This window comes from Ochotona princeps, chromosome 1 (assembly GCF_030435755.1).
Source record: "Ochotona princeps isolate mOchPri1 chromosome 1, mOchPri1.hap1, whole genome shotgun sequence".
Lineage (NCBI taxonomy): Eukaryota > Metazoa > Chordata > Mammalia > Lagomorpha > Ochotonidae > Ochotona > Ochotona princeps.
In genome coordinates, this window is record NC_080832.1 from 7,400,666 (window position 1) to 7,419,362 (window position 18,697).

The 18,697-nt window shown below is 53.2% G+C and overlaps 1 protein-coding gene across 3 annotated transcripts in view; it reads right to left on the bottom strand.

Moving 5' to 3' along the window:
- The window catches only part of SYTL3 (synaptotagmin like 3), a 46,446-nt gene that overhangs the window by 18,112 nt on the left and 9,637 nt on the right, over positions 1–18,697 (bottom strand). For all 3 annotated transcript variants that reach the window (XM_058661041.1, XM_058661011.1, XM_058660974.1), the window contains exons 3-7: positions 16,699–16,763; positions 8,038–8,089; positions 6,755–6,824; positions 4,493–4,565; positions 2,405–2,529 (exon numbers count right to left, since the gene is read on the bottom strand). In XM_058661041.1, the coding sequence (XP_058517024.1) occupies positions 2,405–2,529; positions 4,493–4,565; positions 6,755–6,824; positions 8,038–8,089; positions 16,699–16,763 (385 nt within the window). The remainder of the gene's footprint in view (positions 1–2,404; positions 2,530–4,492; positions 4,566–6,754; positions 6,825–8,037; positions 8,090–16,698; positions 16,764–18,697) is intronic.

The window sequence follows — 18,697 nt, forward strand, 5'->3', positions numbered from 1 at the left end:
GGCGCCCCAAAGCACCCATGCAGGTGGGGGTACACACTCCCAGCCTCGGCCTGTGGCACCCCACAGCATCCCATGCAGGTGGGGTGCACACACTCCCAGCCTCGGCTCTGGTGCCCCACAGCATCCCTGCAGGTGGGGGTGCGCACACTCCCAGCCTCGGCCTCTGGCGCCCCAAAGCACCCATGCAGGTGGGGGTACACACTCCCAGCCTCGGCCTGTGGTGCCCCACAGCATCCCTGCAGGTGGGGGTGCGCACACTCCCGGCCTTGGCCTCTGGTGCCCCACAGCATCCCTGCAGGTGGGGGTGCGCACACTCCCAGCCTCGGCCTCTGGCGCCCCAAAGCACCCATGCAGGTGGGGGTACACACTCCCAGCCTCGGCCTGTGGCACCCCACAGCATCCCTGCAGGTGGGGTGCACACACTCCCAGCCTCGGCTCTGGTGCCCCACAGCATCCCTGCAGGTGGGGGTGCGCACACTCCCAGCCTCGGCCTCTGGCGCCCCACAGCATCCCTGCAGGTGGGGGTGCGCACACTCCCGGCCTTGGCCTCTGGTGCCCCACAGCATCCCTGCAGGTGGGGGTGCGCACACTCCCAGCCTTGGCCTTTGGTGCCCCACAGCATCCCTGCAGGTGGGGTGCACACACTCCCAGCCTCGGCTCTGGTGCCCCACAGCATCCCTGCAGGTGGGGGTGCGCACACTCCCAGCCTCGGCCTCTGGCGCCCCAAAGCACCCATGCAGGTGGGGGTACACACTCCCAGCCTCGGCCTGTGGCACCCCACAGCATCCCTGCAGGTGGGGTGCACACACTCCCAGCCTCGGCTCTGGTGCCCCACAGCATCCCTGCAGGTGGGGGTGCGCACACTCCCAGCCTCGGCCTCTGGCGCCCCAAAGCACCCATGCAGGTGGGGGTACACACTCCCAGCCTCGGCCTGTGGTGCCCCACAGCACCTCTGGACTCTGTTGGTGTAGGTGAGCCCTCAGCTCTAGATCAGAGCCCTGAGCCAGAATAAACCTCTTGTCATTCTAAGATTGCCCAGCTTGTCATACTCCATGAGAGTCCTGGAAAGCAGGTGACGTGGCAGGTGCTAGCCTCTCCTCCATCTGCTTCACTTGAAGTGAGGGAGCCGATTCCAGCAGAGCAGACGGGATGCCGACATGACCTCACCTTGCCTGCACTGCAGGACTTCAAACTCTCACCAAGCACACATGTTTCAAACCCATGAGACACCTGGCACTAAGTTGTGGCCTAGGAACTGGCAACATGTCCATCACCTGACTCCTGACTGGGCCAGGAGGTTTGGGGGGTGGCTGGGAATGCATCTGTGACTCTGTCTGGAGCCCAGCCCAGGGATGGGACCCCAGCCCCACATGTTCTGACCTTAGAACTCTGGGTGTGTGACTTCATCACTCCAGGCCTCTGTTTCCTGGAATGTAAAATGGAGCAATACTTCCCGGCCAGGGACAGTTATGAGGATACAGTGAGACAAGCCAGCTATGGCCTGTTGGTAGGCAGCCTAGAAAGGGCACATTTGGGTGACCCATTCTCCTACACTTGCTTACAAGAGCCCTGAGCTGGGGGCAGAGCAGGGATTAGTGATCGGGTGTCCATTGTGCAGCAGGAGGATGCTCGCGCGTGGGGAGGGAGGCAGCAGGAGGCGGGAGGGGATGTGGGAATGGCAGCAGCACAGCGGGGCCAATTCACAGCAGGGACAGTCTGCTTGGAGACGCCCTAAGGGGAGCCCACAGCTGCTGAGAGGACACTGTGTTGTCCTGTCAAATCCAGCTGAGTACAGCAGTCCTGCCTGGCCTGCAAACAGCAGGTGTGGGTGCCTGGACAGCCAGGTCACCTTGGCCACGTTGGCCCTGATCTTCCGATCCTGTGCACCTGCTTCAGGACTGGCTAATCCCTTGCAGAGCTAAATAGTTATTACCCTCCCAGCCTTCCTTAGGGGACTGTTCTCTCATGGAGTAGATGCCCTGAGAGACAGCCACCACCTGCTTGTGCGGGATTATGTGGCACTAACAGTCCCAAAGCCCCCTCGGGCCAGGTTTTCACCACAGCTTGTTGGCTCTGAATGGAGAGGAGACCTAATCCAGGACCTCCACTGAAAGAAGAGCAAGTGTCGGCCCTGCAGGGAAGCCCCCAGCCTTCGGTCTGGCCATGGAGCTTCCGGGACACCCCGGCGTCCCCATCGCAGGTCCCAGCCTGCTCTGTTCTGAACAGCTTCCAGATGACCTTGAAGTCTGCCCAGCCCTGCCCAGATAGACCTGCTCCTGATTACACTTCTGCAACTGCCCAACGTCTGCTATCAAATGAAAAGCCAATCTACAGGACAAACAGGGAAAGCTTTGTAAAGACAGCGTGAAGGCGACGGGCTCGGAGGCCGGCAGGTCTGTGGTACCCTGTTGGCGACGTTGACGGCCGTATCAGACTGGCTGCGTCTCTCGGAGCGGCCCCTACACTGCCGGGGGTCAGTGGCCAGCAGGTGCTTCTCAGAAGTCACGTCATTCTGGGACTTGGAGAGTTCTGGAAGACAGAAGGGATGGCAGGTGGAGCTCTGCAGCCCACAGGTCCAGGGTCCCAGGAGGATCAATGGCACCATGACCACTGACCAGGACTGAGACGCCTTCCTGGATGCCAGACCCTCATGCTGGATGCGGGAGGAGGGCTGGGGCCACACGGGACTCACACCACCACAGCAGAGTTAACATCTAGGTAGGAGACGAAAGGAAAGGCCCCACCCCCACCTTCTTCTATACCATGGGCTGCCCCACACATGCCAGCCAATTGCAAGGCAGCAGTTACAGGACAAGCCCACTGTTGAGGGATTCCTGCCACACACTTTACAAAATAATTCTATTTCTCTGAGCTTTTTGAAGTGAGGTGGAAATAGGATTCAGGGGGATGGCATTGTGCAGTGGGTTAAGCAGCGTGAGCATCCCACTTGAGCACTGAGTCAAGTCCTGGCTGCTCCACTTCTGATCCGGCCTCCTGCTAACACATGTGGGAAAGCAGAGGAGGCACCCAGGGCCCCACCATGCCAGGGGGAGACTCAGTTGGAGTTCCAGGCTCCTGGCTTCAGTCTGGCCTGGAACTGGCCATTGTAGCAGCTTGGGAAGTGAACCACTGGACAGAAGATCTCTCTTCCTCTTTCCTAAATTTGCCTTTCAAGGAAATGACTCTTTTTTTCTAAGTAAAAAGAACAGGTATGATTAAATTTAACTCTGTATTTAGCAAACTATGTCCAAAGTAACTGTTGAAACATAGATTCTAATAAAATGATTCATGAAGCTACATCTATCATCTACGAGAGCTGGGGATTCCTCTGCAGCCTTGCAGTAGGGGTTAGTTGCACGTGGCCAGCGGCCACCTGCAGGGGCCACACAGGCCTCTGGTGTGATCCACTTATGGGAACCCCCAAGCTCCTGTCTGCACCACCCAGAGCTCTGTCCCAGGACATCTGGTTTTTCTGCTAAGGGAGACCCCCTGGTAGTCCTCCCAGCTGCTGGCACCTGCCTCTCCCCTGGGATGCCTCTGAGGTTCTGCCCTCTGCCAGCGACACCACCCACGCTCTAAAGTCTACACCCAGAAGCACAGGCATCTGTTTGTGGTTGGCATCTGGAGAGACCAGCATACTTGGTCCTCAAAGATCTCCTGGCCTAGGCAAATGCCAGCCCATGGGGTGTGAGACGCTGAGGCTGTCTGGGTTCACCCAGCCCCCAGGGGATGCCTCCCCCCCAAGCTGTGTCAGGAGCTTCCCAAAGCCTGCATCTAACTGGATCCACTTGGGAAGTTCATGATATAGGGACAGGGAGAACCTGCCTGAGAGATTTGACTGCTAAAGGGCAGGCTTAGGCGAGGGGACTTCAGGAAGTTCCTGGGACTTAGAGTTACGCAGTTTGGTGCAAAACTGGTTGAAATTCATGCGCTGTTCTTTCACACTATGGACTGCATGGACAGCTTGCGGAGACCTCTCCTGTCTGTACTCTTCGGGGGAAGGGAATGGAACAGGAAGGAATTTGGGTGACTCCTGCATGACACCCAGAGTCCTCATTTTCTCTTTCCTGTCTAAGGGTGCCCAGCACGCCAGCATCTAGAAATTACCGATCATTAAAAGGACTGGAAGGACCTGTCTCTCCTGCTGGCCCGACCTCCCTGGGCAGCGCCAGCAGCTGGGAGTGGCCACGCAGGGCCAGCCCGTCCAACCTCGCCTGTCAGGCGCAGGCCTCCCCTGCAGCTTCTGGAAAACACGAGTTGCACAGAAGAGCAACTCCAGGGGGTCGATACTGCAGGCTCATTCCCTTTGCCTACAGCACCAAGCCAGATTGGCCTGGGTGCTGGGCAGGGTTCAAATAGCATACCCTCTTCCCACAGGCGAAAGGACCAGAGGCTGCTGGAGGTGCGGAAGGGGAGACGCAGAGAGCTGGGGACAGGCCCAGCCAAGGATGTCAGGGTTAAAGGGAAAACTTCTTGTGAAGCATCCACTTACTTTTCATGTGGGTAGTAACAGACAGAAACAAATTTTCCAACGATTTATTAAATCCTTTAAATTGGCCCAGGTCCTGTATGTAAAACAGAGACAGGAGAGCGTGAGGGTCCTGGTTGACTGAGTTCTATCTGCCCTGCAGCTTCCAGGCTGCCAGTCCCACAACACTGCCAGGTGGGGGTGGGCATGGGCGTGGACACACGTGTCTGGAGGTGAAGAGGGCAGAGTCCCCCAGAGCTGGGTATCATCTTTACTCAGCGTTTCTCCTCTGACATCCTCATTAAAAGGAGACAAGATAACAGCTGCCTCTTACAGGCGCGAGCTGACAGCTCAATGGCTTGATGACTGTCCACAAGTAGATTACTGCTTGTTTAACCTTTCTCTTCGGGCCCCACCCGCACGTGACATAGGGGCTGAGAGCACTGCACAGCACAAGGCAACCAGCCTGGGCCAAGGAGTTGTGCTTCCCAATGCAGAAGAGGAAAAAAGGAAAGAAGAAACAACAGAGAGATCACTTCCCCTCCAAGGTACACTCATCCATCCATCCATCTACCCATCCAGTCACATACCCATCCATCCATCCATCTAGTCACCCACCCTCCCATCCATCCATCCAGTCACATACCCATCCATTCATCCATCCATCCACCCATCCATCCATCCATCCATCCACCCATCCATCCAGTCACATACCCATCCATCCACCCATCCATCCACCCATCCATCCATCCATCCATCCACCCATCCATCCAGTCACCCACCCTTACATCCATCCATCCATCCAGTCACATACCCATCCATCCACCCATCCATCCAGTCACCCACCCTTACATCCATCCATCCATCCACCCATCCATCCATCCATCCACCCATCCATCCATCCATCCATCTACCCACCCATCCATCCATCCACCCATCTATCCATCTACCCATCTATCCATCACCTACCCACCCATCCATCCATCCATCCACTCATCTATCCATCCATCCACCCATCCAGTCACATACCCATCCATCCACCCATCCATCCAGTCACCCACCCTTACATCCATCCATCCATCCACCCATCCATCCATCCATCCACCCATCCATCCATCCATCCATCCATCCATCCACCCATCCATCCCTCCATCCATCCATCTACCCACCCATCCATCCATCCATCCACCCATCTATCCATCTACCCATCTATCCATCACCTACCCACCCATCCATCCATCCATCCACTCATCTATCCATCCATCCACCCATCCATCCATCCACCCATCCATCCAGTCACCCACCCTTACATCCATCCATCCATCCACCCATCCATCCATCCATCCAGTCACCCACCCTTACATCCATCCATCCATCCACCCATCCATCCATCCATCCATCCATCCACCCATCCATCCATCTACCCATCTATCCATCACCTACCCATCCATCCACCCATCCATCCAGTCACCTACTTATCTATCCATTCACCTGCTTATTGGTCTATTCAGCCAGTCATCCATTCCTCCACCTACCTAACCATCTGATAGACACACGTTGAGCACCTAAGCATTAGAATAACTATGGAGAATTTAAAATATCTAGTTGAAAGTTAGGCAGGATTTTATATGTGACCCTGGAGTGAATAAGCTTTCTCTTTCATCAGCAGACACGCCCACTCTCTACAGATAAAACCGCTCCCTTTAATTCCCAGAATGATGGTGAGAATCAGGCCATGTTTTTGGCACTTGGCGCTTGCTGAGCGCAAGCACAGACATCATTACTGAGGACTTCTTGCAACAGTCGTAGGAGGCAGTCAGACACATGTAATTATTTGCCCCTCTCAGGTCGGAAACCTGGGCAACTCTCCCAAGGGCATCACATCAAACGTGCATCTGCTAGCCCGGTCAGCACTGGCCCACCTTGCAGCAGGGCCTGCAGGCACGAGGACAGTCTGCTCTCCTTGTATAGCGTACACTCGTACACACCTGTATGTCTCCCGCAACCTCAGAGGCTCTCCACTGGGGACAGGAAGCAGGCGACTCACCGGGAATAAAGAAGGAAGAGTGCAGGGGTGCAAGCAGGAAGAGACGGCCAAGTAACCATGCAAATGGCCTGTGGCCACCAAGGCTGACCTCACTTCCAAGCTTGCCTGGGGCCTGGGTCTCCTGCCTCACTGGGGGCGTCTGACCCCTGCCTCCCAGGACCTCTCCCCTCCTCCAGCCCCAGCTTCCTTGGCCTTACATCCCCCGAGGGGGACAGGGCTCGAACAGGCAGATACATTACCCCACCAGGGCTGCAGCCACACTGGTTTTCACTGAGAGGAGGTGGAGTAGGAGGAACCACGGAGATCTTGCTAACAAGAGGAAACAGAGAAAGGCAAACATTACAACCTAGTTGGGTGACTAGTGCCACAGATCACACTGCGTGTCACTGTTCTGTAAAGCAGGCTTGATGTCGTACTTCTTAGACATCCTTCCTGGCTCTGCTCCCCACCCCAAGGGGCACTGTTCTTGGCAGCTGAACACGCCTGCTGCCCAGGCCATCGTGTGGCATGGCTCCCCCACCATGCTGCTCCAGAACCCAAGACCCCCCACTCCAGGGGGTCTCATGTGGCTCCCTGTGTTGTCTGACATCAGAGCACAGTGACAGAAAGAGCCAGAAGTGCAAGCTTGGGCTAAGAGAAGTGGAAACAGGAAAGAAGTTCTATGTCGGAAAAATCTCATCGGGGCCAAAAATCACATGGCCAGTGGGGAGCCTGCAGATGCACCGGTGTGTGCCTTCAGCAGGAGCAGGAGTGTGAACGAGGCCGGCAGCAAGTAAGTGCCTCTGTCTCAGGTGCGTCATTCAGTCCCACTGAGGGTTAGTCCGTAAACGCCTCTCAGGAGCTGCTGGGCCCGGGACATGGTGTTGGCGACATGAAGTAGGACACAAACCAAGTATCTGGTTTCAAATTCCATGGATCATGCAAAGATCCTGTCCTTACAGAACCAAGCAGGAGGGAGTTGAAGAGACAAAACAGCAAGTTTAAGGAGGCCAACGTGATGGCTCAATTTGCTCATCTTCCACCTGCTAGCACCTTCTGTCCACTCTCTGCTGTGGCTGGGATGGCAGTTGAGGATGGGTCAAGTGTTCTGATTCTGCACCCACTTGGGGACTTGGAAGAAGCTCCTGGCTCCCAGCTTCAGATAAGCTTATTTCTAGCCATTGAGGTCACTGGGAGAGTGAACCAGTAGATACAAGAGCTTCTATCCCTCCTCCTCTCTCCATCAAGTCTACCTTTCAGAGCCTATAGAACTGTATCATAAAATAATAAATGACTTTAATATACGTCTCTTTTCTTTTTGTAAAGAAGGTTTTGGAAGAAAATGCTAGGCTACCTAGAAGCCTTTTTATAAGAAATCTCTGTTGGAAGTCTTCCAGGCACTTCACCATAAAAAAGAAAAAAAAAAGCTGCATTCCTAAGCAGTGACATCTGAACGCTGAGCCCTCCGGGGCGCCCTCCCGCAGGTGCCCGGCCCCCACCCAGGGGCCCAGGACGCAGTGTCCTTCCCAGCACCCACACTCACCTCGGCTTCTGATAAGCCTGCAGGAGCCTGGCCCCAACTGTCTCGTGTTTGCCTGCAGGAGATACCAATAAAGGTCATTCATTAGCACAACTCGACACAGGAAGTCATAAAGGACTTCCCCCCCACCACCATCACTGTCACGATTAGAAGAGCGAGGCTTTGGGACTGATAGAAACATTGTTGGAGCTGCTTACACTGTTCTGCCAATTGATTAAAACTCACTACAATTGAGTGCTGCAAGAACCACATTGCCCCAAAGTTACCTTCTCACAGAGAGACAGACAGATCCTAACTGTTGGAAATGAGTGCGCTTATTAAACGTGGCTAACAGATTAGACTTTTTCTAAATCTGGGTAATTTGAAAAATGGTTCAAACGTGCCCAGCTCCCATTTGGAATCAATTCATAATCGAATGCAGTGTTCCCATAAACACTCCTCGTGATGAGGATTAAATTAATCTTATAAAAATGTAATCTGCTTAGTGCTCCTCCAGCAGCTAATCATTGCCCAGACGGGCCTGCACCTGTACCCGTTCTGGGTCGGGAAAAGAGGCTTCGCCATGTGCTGAGACTCCAGCCGCGTAGCCGGGCACCTGTGGCCACCGGTCCAGCAAGGGACAGACCGGGGCTGCAGCCAGAGCTGTGCCCGCCAGGAGCCCGCCCAGCTCTGCCACCTTGTTCCTACCAGGCGCAAGGGCATATCCAAAAGTTTATGGGGAAAATGAAATGAAAACCTGAAGCTCATTTTAGAGAAAGGAAGAAAAACAAGTCAAGTCCACACTTAGCTTTATAAGAACAGGCATTTTCATGAACTTTTTAAGAACTCCCACCTCTGCACAGATTTCGAATATTTTTGCACTAAAATTAAGCTCATCTTTTATTCCCTCTTCTGCGATACTAAAATGCCCTTTCAACCCACTCCCTAAGACAGATTTACCTTAACAGGTAAATGTTCACAGGTATTTCGGGGGACACACTGACGGGGGGTAATGAGAAAAATGAGGGACACGGAGCGGGAGGTCCTCGGAGAGGCCGGCAGCCGCGGGGGTGAGCGCCTAGGTCAGGCTCGGACCCGGGGTCAAGGATCCCGACCTGGGAGAGGTTCCTGCGCCCGCCCCGGCCTCTCCTGCGACCCCAGCTCCTCCGACCACCCGGCAACTCCGTCGCCGACCACTGGGCTTCCCCACAGCCCGGCCCAGGACGGCTCTTGGCCGCCCCCTGCCGGTCCTGGCGGCCACGGGCACCGGCCAGGGAAGCCTGGAGCCAAGGCACTGCACTGTGAGAGGGGGGCATCTTCCATGCTGGACCAGACATCACTCCCACAGTCATTGTTCAATTCCATTTCTGCCAAGTTGTTTTTAAGTCTTCTCCATGGCTATCTCCTCAGCTGGACAGTGAATTCTTTTCCTAGATTTTTTGTTTAAGGCAGGGAAACACAAGGCAGCAGTAGACACAGTGAGAGCTCCTGATTCTGTTCACTCCCCCACAGGCCACAATAACCACAGCTGGTCCAGGCTGAACCCAGCGGCCAGAAACTGCACCCAGGTCTCCTACGTGCCCTACAGGGGCCCAAGGACTTGGAGTGGCTTCCATGGCCTTCCAGGTGCACGAGCAGGGACTTAGCTTGCAAGCGGAGTGGCCTGCACTCAAGTGAGTGCCCACATGGAATGCTGGCACGGTAGATGGCAGCCTCTGCACCGCCCTGAACTGCAGAGGCCTTGAGGTCACAGGCTCTGCACCAGCAGAGAGCCTTGCCCCCGCAAAGGCACCTCTTCAAAGAGGCAGAGGACAGCAGAGCACAGAGATAGAAGACAGCAGGACAGAGCCCAAGAACCACAGTCCCTCCTGAGGAGGGAAGGGTCTTGACGAAATGCCTGATATGCATTTATATGAATTTAAAAGAATGATTCTAAAAAAGCCCAATGAGAATCCAGAGAATTCATATAGTTCATTAAAGTTAGCACAACACATGAACAAGAAACCAGGAACAAGCAGTTCTGAAAAACAACCAAAGTCTTAGAAATGAGGTCTTCAATAAGTCAAGAACATCTTTCCAATAAACCAGAGTTGAAAATGTAGTCGCAAGGGCCCGGAGGCGTGGTCTAGCGGCTAAAGTCCTCGCCTTGAAAGCCCCGGGATCCCATATGGGCGCCGGTTCTAATCCCGGCGGCTCCACTTCCCATCCAGCTCCCTGCTTGTGGCCTGGGAAAGCAGTTGAGGACGGCCCAATGCTTTGGGACCCTGCACCCGCGTGGGAGACCCGGAAGAGGTTCCAGGTTCCCGGCATCGGATCGGCGCGCATCGGCCCGTTGCGGCTCACTTGGGGAGTGAATCATCGGACGGAAGATCTTCCTCTCTGTCTCTCCTCCTCTGTGTATATCTGGCTGTAATAAAATGAATAAATCTTTAAAAAAAAAAAAAAGAAAGAAAATGTAGTCGCAAGCTTCAAAGGTGGACCAGACGAGCAGGAAGAGAGATCAGAACTCTCCAGACACTCCAGTCAGAGAAAACAGAACGGTGAAGGCAGCCCTTGAACCCTCGGATGCCACGAACTGAACCAATATGCAGTCATGGCTCTCAGGAAGTGAAGGGAAAAGGAGGGGAAATGAGAGAGGAGTCATTGAAGCATGCCCAGTCTTGGGAGAGATACGCACTTCCAGGTACCGGAGGCCTGCAGGACGCCGAGTGGACATGGCCCAGTGAAGACGCCCAGCACAGCATGGGAGGGGGCTTCACACAGTTCTCAGGAAAATGGGACTAAAAGCTAAGGCACATTTCCACAAATGCTTCAAACTACTCGCATATCAGTCAAACCATCAAAGATATAAGCTAGGCCCTGCATGGTAGCCTAGTGGCTGTAGTCCTCTTCTTGAACACACAGGGATCCCATATGGGTGCCGGTTCTAATCCTGGAGACCCTGCTTCCCGTCCAGCTCCCTGCTTGTGGCCTGGGAAAGCAGTCGAGGATGGCCCAAAGTCTTCGGACCTTGCACCTATGTGGGAGACCTGGAGGAGGCTCCTGGCTCTTGGCTCCTGGCTTCGGAATAAATCAGTTCTAGCTGTTGCGACCACATGGGGAGTAAATCAGTGGATGGATGGAAGATCTTCCTCTCTGTCTCTCCTCCTCTCTATGTATATCTGACTTTGCAATAGAGATGAATAAATCTTTTTTAAAACATATATAAGATAAAGAGAATTATAGAAACTACTTAAAAAATATGCCAAGTCAGACCACAGAGGGCTCTCTAGGAAGATAGTGTTCTTAGCAGACACGTGAGGCAGAGGGCGCACAAGTTCTGAAAGAAAAAGACCGCAAGCAATGCCACAGCCGAGAGATGGGGTGTTCATCGCCTCCAGGGCGGCCTGGCCAGAAGCAAAAGCAGGGTGACTTCCAACAGTCTCAAACCAATATGATTAGCCCTAACGGGACAAACAGGCTCTGACAGAGTAACAGTGGTGGATTTCAACTCATCACTTTCATAAATCATAGATCATCCAGACCAGATAAAACCAACCAACCAAGACTTACCAGAGCTAAACAACACTAGACCCAACACTAGACACACACAGCCCGCCAGCCTCGGGAGGGCATGCCGCGGGGCTGACGAAATGCACGTGTTAGGGCCAAGTGCTTCGCAACATGGGCCACGATCAGCCCAGGGAGGCTGTGCAAGGGGGAGGGCAGGGAAGCCATCACGGCACACACACACACACACACACACACAGAGTTCTCAAGGAAACACCCCTTTGGGTGTGGCCCACTTGGCACGGGTTTCCTCTGAGCACCTGCACATGACAGCTCTGAGGGGTGGTCCCCATTCTAGGGGTCCAATTATTCTGCCTGTGCCAGGCAAAAGAGCACAAGCAGGGCTCTGGCAGGGCTGGGCGATCAGAGTTGTAGGGCCTCTTAGATGCTGCCCGAGTATTTACTTTCACTGTATTCACAAGGCAGAGAGAGAAAAAGAGATTTCTCTGCGGATTCATCCTCCTGAAGGTGGAATCGAACGAAAGCCAGGGGGCCAAAACTCAGCCTAACCCTCCTTGCGGGTGACAGTCACAGCCTGAGCCATCAGCTCCTAGCTCCCCGGTGCACATGAGGAAGCGGGCATTGGGAGTAGAGCCGGGACTTGAACCTGGGCAGGCAGAGAGGGAGGCAGGCATCCCAGCAGTCACAGCCACAGCATCCAACAGCCCCCTTGTTGCTGTTTTTTGAAGAACCACTTGCACGTGGCTGCATCATTCCTTCAGCAGCGCAGCGACGCCCCAGCGGCTGCCCACGCCAAGCCCGCTGCCATTTGCGTTTCGCCTTGACCGTTGGCCACAGCACGGAAGGGGCCGCACAAAGGCAGTGCACCGTTCGCTTGCCAATTTTTCAATTCAAGTAGCCATTTCCACCCTCTTCTCTCCTCTTCACAATGACTGTTTTAACGTTGTGCATGGAATTCTGTCCTCTTGAATGCGTCTTCAGTCCTTATCCTCTCTCTTTCTAAGGTTGCCAGGCAGCTTCAGGCTGCACGGGTGTGGTCGCATACACATTCATATGTAACCACAGCTCTGCCTAGCTACCTAGCCATAAATCCAACGACAACAAAATGAACAAACCCAACGACCTGCCTCGGAAAGCTGACTGGGGAACCCTGGTTGGAAGCCACAGGTCAGAAGGTCAGGTCTGACTCCAGTTGGTGAACTACGACCTCTGCCCTGATGACCTCTGTCCCACCCAGTGTCTCCGGCTCCCGTGGGGACAGGCGATCTGTGATCGGTCCCACTGTGGCCCAGCCGTGCCCGTGGACCCCGAGCAGCTACCCACAGGATACAGCACACTTCCTGCTGGGGGGAAGGAGATGTAGCGAGAGCTGGAAGTTGTTTTCCATCATAGTTTATTAGGATAACCAGCCCAGTCTGTTACGTGACAAATCACTGACAGAATTACCAGAGGTCTTGTCTTCCTAAATCATCTCATCCCTCCCCAAAATTAACACCATAGTGGACCTGGCTTTGTGGCACAGCAAGTTAAGCCGCCGTTTGCAACCCACAGGAGCAGCAGTTTGAGTCTTGGCTGCTAACGTGCCTGGGAAGGCAGCAGAAGACGGGCCAAGTACCGGGCTCCCTGCACCCACCGGGGACACCCCTGGAGTTTCTGGCTCCTGGATGTGGCCCCGGCAGGGTCACTGCCACCCCCTGGGAGTGGGTAGCGCCTGGAAGATCTCTCTCCTTGTCACTCTGTCTTCCACATAAGTCTACAAAATGCCGGAAGTTATTTTAAAACAAAGCCTGAATAGATCGCGTGTATATTCAATTTAGACATTTTACTTTAGAAAAGAATCGGTCTACATTGTCAGCTTTCTGCTTTTAATTAAGCTTGGCTTCCTGTTGACAGCAGCCCTGGAAACGGCAGGTGCTTGGGGAGTGCACCAGTGAGGGGAGAGCTTGTTCTTGGTCTCTCTCCCCTCAAATGCTATCTCTTTTCAAATGAAGAAATAGAACTTTTAGGGCCCAGCACAGCAGCCTAGCAGCTAAAGTCCTTGCCTTGAACGCGCCCGGATCCCGTGTGGATGCTGGTTTGTGTCCCGGTGGTCCCGCTTCCCATCCAGCTCCCTGATTGTGCCCTGGGAAAGCAGTCAAGGATGGCCCAAAGCCTTGGGACCTTGCACCTACGTGGGAGACCAGGTAGAGGCTCCTGGCTCCTGGCTTCGGATCGGCACAGCTCCAGCCGTTGTGGCTACTTGGGGAGTAAATCAGCGAATGGAAGATTTCTCCCATCTCTCTCTCTCTCTGTATATCTGACTTTCCAATTAAAAACAATAAGTCTTTTTAAAAATAAATACAATTTTTAAATGTCATAGTAATTTTAAAAGGAAAACACATGCAATTACAGAGAGTAGCCAGAAGAGGGAGTCATTCTTACAGGTTTAGCAAATGTCCAAAAAGAGTTTCAGTTCTACCATTATAGTTATTAATAATCTAGAAATTTCCGCTACAATGATTTACTAACTTGCTATTTTGCCACAGACTCTCAGACCTGAAGTGCATCCTGGAACTTCTTGGAACATCCGGGAACTCCTCGTACTTCTTCCAGATCCCCATGTGGATAACAGGAACTGGGCTAGGCTGAAGCCAGGAGCCAGCAGCTTCTTCCAGATCCCCATGTGGATAACAGGGGCTAGGCTAGGCTGAAGCCAGGAGCCAGCAGCTTCTTCCAGGTCCCCATGTGGATAACAGGGGCTGGGCTAGGCTGAAGCCAGGAGCCAGCAGCTTCTTCCAGGTCCCCATGTAGGTAGCAGGGACCCAAGACGTGGCTGTTTTTCATTGCTCTTCCCAGGCCATTAGCAGGACTAGATCAGACTGGAGCAGCCAAGCCACAGAGTGGTGTCCATATGGAATGCTGGCTCCACAGGCTCCTGACCGCCAACAGGGAAAGTGCCATCAAGTGCTGCATGTATTTCATGGAGTCACCAGTATATGGCGGGAAGCCTGGAGCAATGTTCCTGGCTTTAACCGGCCCAGCCCCAGCCACCGCAGCCACCACAGATGGAAACGCTGCCTCTCTCAGGGCCTTTCCAGATGATCTCCTGAAACCATCACCATCTGACCCTGCTTCTGTCCTGACAACCAGGGCCAGCTCTGTCCTCCAAACTGGCACATCCCGGCCTCTCTCCAGGTCCCTCCAGCCCAACTCTGCTGAACCAGGACAGTGAGAAAAGGGGGTCCCTCGGCATCGGAGGGGTTACTGTGAACAAGGACACAGTTCGGGTCTTTCGTGTACGCGTTTTACATCTTGAGGGACACCCGATGCTTCAGCTCAGGCCGGCTGCCCTCCCGTCTTCTTACTGATGTCTTTCTTCTTGTAGACTTACCTTACCTATACAGAACCCGCGCATGCCGGTTCTCTCTCCTACTCCCGCTCCTAGCGCGAGCGAAGCGCCATGGTGACCTACCTCTGCTCACGCACAGGACAAGGTGCTACAGAGACGGTGAGGAAGTGAAGCCAGGGACACACCCTTGGCACTCGCGCACACGCTCTCACACACACATGTAACCACATCCCTGCACACATATATATATACACTCACACCCCTGACACTTGTACATGCTCACATCCATCCATGCACACACTCACACCCATATACAGTACCATATTCCTTCACATGGTATACGTTCACACACTCACACATCCTCACACATATAGGTGCGTGTGTGCACATACATATTCTGGCTTGAAAACTCATTTCCCTAACTGGAATCCAGCAATGAGTGCAATATTTCGGCGAAGGGGACTTCTTCAGTGAGTTGGTATAGAGAAAGCATTGAAATCTCATTTTTCAGTGTTTGTATTTCTAAACTAGGGATTTGAGTACGATGAGCTGGAGGGATCTGCCACCTGCCAAAAGGATGTCGGCCAAACAAAACTGGGGCCGGCATGGTGGCACAGTGGGCTGAGCCGTCTCCTGCAACACAGGCATCCCACACAGGTACCAGCCTGAGTCCTGGCCACCCATGTGGGAGACCTCGACCAAGTTCTGGGCTCCTGGTTTCATCTTGACCCAGCCCCAGTTCTGGTGAACACAATAGATAATCTCTCACTCTCTCTTTGCCTCAGCCTTTCAAATAAATTAAAATTGTTTAAATGACAAAATCATAGGCTGGCACACCCTTACCCAGCTCAGCATACCTGGCCTTGGTTCCTGGTCCCAGCTGTCTGCCAGTGCAGACGCTGGGGGGGTCTTGGTGGCAGCTCAAGTTACTGGGCTCCCTGATCAGTTCCTTAGCTCCTGCTCCAGCCCCTGCCTGCTCAGCTCTGAGCACTGCAGGCATTCGGGGAGTGAACCAGCGGGTGGGAATGGCTCGTTCTCAAATTATAATGAAGGAGAATTTCCACTCGTGTGTTGGGGGAAACAGAAATGCATAAGTCAGTTTGTAATGCAAGGTACTACACAAAAATTACGGGAAATACGTACGAAGCAAAACCTGCAGGTCCTTAAAAGGGGAGTGCTCCTGGGGACAGAAGGCCAGGCACGGAGCGCACGTCAGCCTCAGCAGGAGGACACGGAGGTGGACCAGAACCGCAATGACGCTCCAAGCAGAAACAAGAGGGGCAGACACAGCCCTGAGAGACTGCTGGATACACAGGAGAGGAGGCCATTGTTTGGGCGGGACACCTGTGCTAGGTGCCACCAGACCAGATGGGACCAGACCGAACCAGACCAGACCAGACCAGACCAGACCAAAACAAGCAATGCGTGCTGCATGCTATACATACAGCAAAGTACCCACACCTCGAGCAGCACAGACAGGCTTGGAAACAGAGCAGCTGCCCCCCAAAACAGGAGGCCTGTCTGTCTCCATTAGGGAACTCAGAGTTGTCCTCTGCTTTAGGTTTAGTAAACAGAAAAGGAAAAGGACCTGGCATTAATCAGCCAGTAACCTAGGTAACTGGAAGCTAACCAATCAGCTTTCTTTCATTGTTCGTGGACCTGCAGGTGCTGGTTCCGCGTGTAGACTGGAAGCCACTGGGCCAGGAAGTCTAAAAGCCCACATGACCTGTAACGTGTCATCATGTTGACTCATGACCACATGAAGGCCATCACAGCCCTGCTCTTACCAAGTCCTAACACCCAGTGTTTGCTAAGCAAAGGAAACCATCGTTGGCCTCACCACCTACCTTCAGTTGGAAATTTCTTGGCTCGCTCCTCAAAGAACCACTCTCCGGTTTTTATTTTCACATTTCTGGAAAAGCAAGCGGAAAGTGGGCTTCAGTCTGGGCAGACAGGTAGTACCTCAAGGCCATTGCAAAGAGTTCCTAACAAGTTGAATTAAAAATAAATCAAAGATGGACTCCCGATGAAACCAGTGAATATATCTTGATAATAGGATGCTGGAATGTCTGGCATTGTCAGCAAAGTCAGGACACACTTAAATAACAGACTGATGGACTTATGACTGCTTATGAAGGACTTTACTCTTGTAATACCAAGGGGGAAACCAGTCAGGGGGAGGGAGCTTGGAGAGGGGAGAGGGAAACCCCAGACCTTATGGAAATGCACCATAAAATTTAAAATTAAAAAAAAAAGATTTTTCAAGACCAATGGTAATAATAATAATAAAACACATTTTTCATGAACTTGCTGAGCCCCTCACATTCCCTCTTATGTTTGGCTCCAAAGAGCTGGGCAGGCAAGATTCATCTTGAGGCTGGCATCATGGTACTGTGGGTTAAACTACTGCCTATAACATCAACATCCCACAGGGGCACCAGTTCAAGTCCTGGTTGCTTCACTTCCAATCCAGCTCCCTGATAATGTGCCTGGGAAAGTAACGAAGGTGGCCCAAGTCCTCGGGGCCTTATAGTCACATGGGAGAGCCAGATGGGGTTCCAGGCTTCTGGCTTCAATTTGGCCCAGTCCTGGCCATGGCATCCACTTAGGGAGCAGACCAGCAGAGGGGCGATCTTTCTCTCCTTCTAACTCTGCCTCTCAAAGTCTTCACACATCCCCCAGTCCCTTTCTCTCCACGGCCACTTCCACTGCTGAAATAAAGACCACCTGTGTGACTTACTGCATCTGGCGTGTTTGGGTTTGTGGTGATAAAAGCTAACCGTGCCTTTGACTTAGGAGAGTTCACCCTTGGGCAAAGGTTGGCATGTGTCCACCACATTGACCCAGAGCCAAGAAGTTTCCGGAAAGGACCTGAAGTTGGGGAGGGGGGCTTGGTGTGCTTTGGTGGAGGTTCGGGGAGCCCTGGAGAAACAGCAGAAACAATCACTTCTCTGCCAGTGGTTCCAGCGGGCAGGACCACACTCCTGAATGGTCAGCACAGGAAACACTGTACCAGCCGACCCCGTGCCGACCATGTGAAAGCAAAGTCCTAGAGTGGATTTTACCCTGGAGAGGTCCCAACTCAGAAATCACACTCCACCTAAGAGGAGCTGCCCTTCCTTTGAGGCATGCAAAAGGTAGACATGCTCAGAGCGCCGACACTGCCCGCTCATCAGTCCGGGAAGTGACAAACACTTGGTCTCACGACAGAGGAACTCGGAGCAGCTATCTGCTGGAATAATCTCCTTACATTGAAGCCACACATAAACTCCGCGGGACATCTCTTAATGCCACAAACGCTATTAATGTAAGCAACCCCAAATACATTCAAGTCCACAAAAAAAAAAAAAAAAAGTCTTTCTCTTCAGTGTGCTGGTAGTTGTCAGAAACTGTTGTCCCTTCTAGTTAGAAGCTGTAATTCTCTGCTGAGCACACCAGTGGCTAGAATAGGAAAACAGACACACAGCATTAGAGTTTCCTAACTGAATTTTGATCATCGGTAACTTTTCCTTTGGAGCCAAAAAAAAGAAAAAAAAAAAAAAACACAGAAGAGATCCAGGATTTAGACAAAGGCAAAAAGTGTGCCTCGTAAGGCCAGTAACTTGGAAACCAAACCCCTGCCAGCCACCGTCACACCGGCTCAGAAGGAATCCCCACTGGTGCTGGACGGCAAGTGGAGGGTCAAAAGCCAGAGGCGACTAACTGGGAGGTGAGGGAGGCACTAAACCCAGCCTGGTGGGAGTCCAGCATGTGCCAGCTCCCGGGGTCTGGGATCTCATCCACGTGTGTACGCAGGGCAGGGAGGATGCACTGGGGGACAGGGAAGGCCCAATGTGAGCCGAGCAG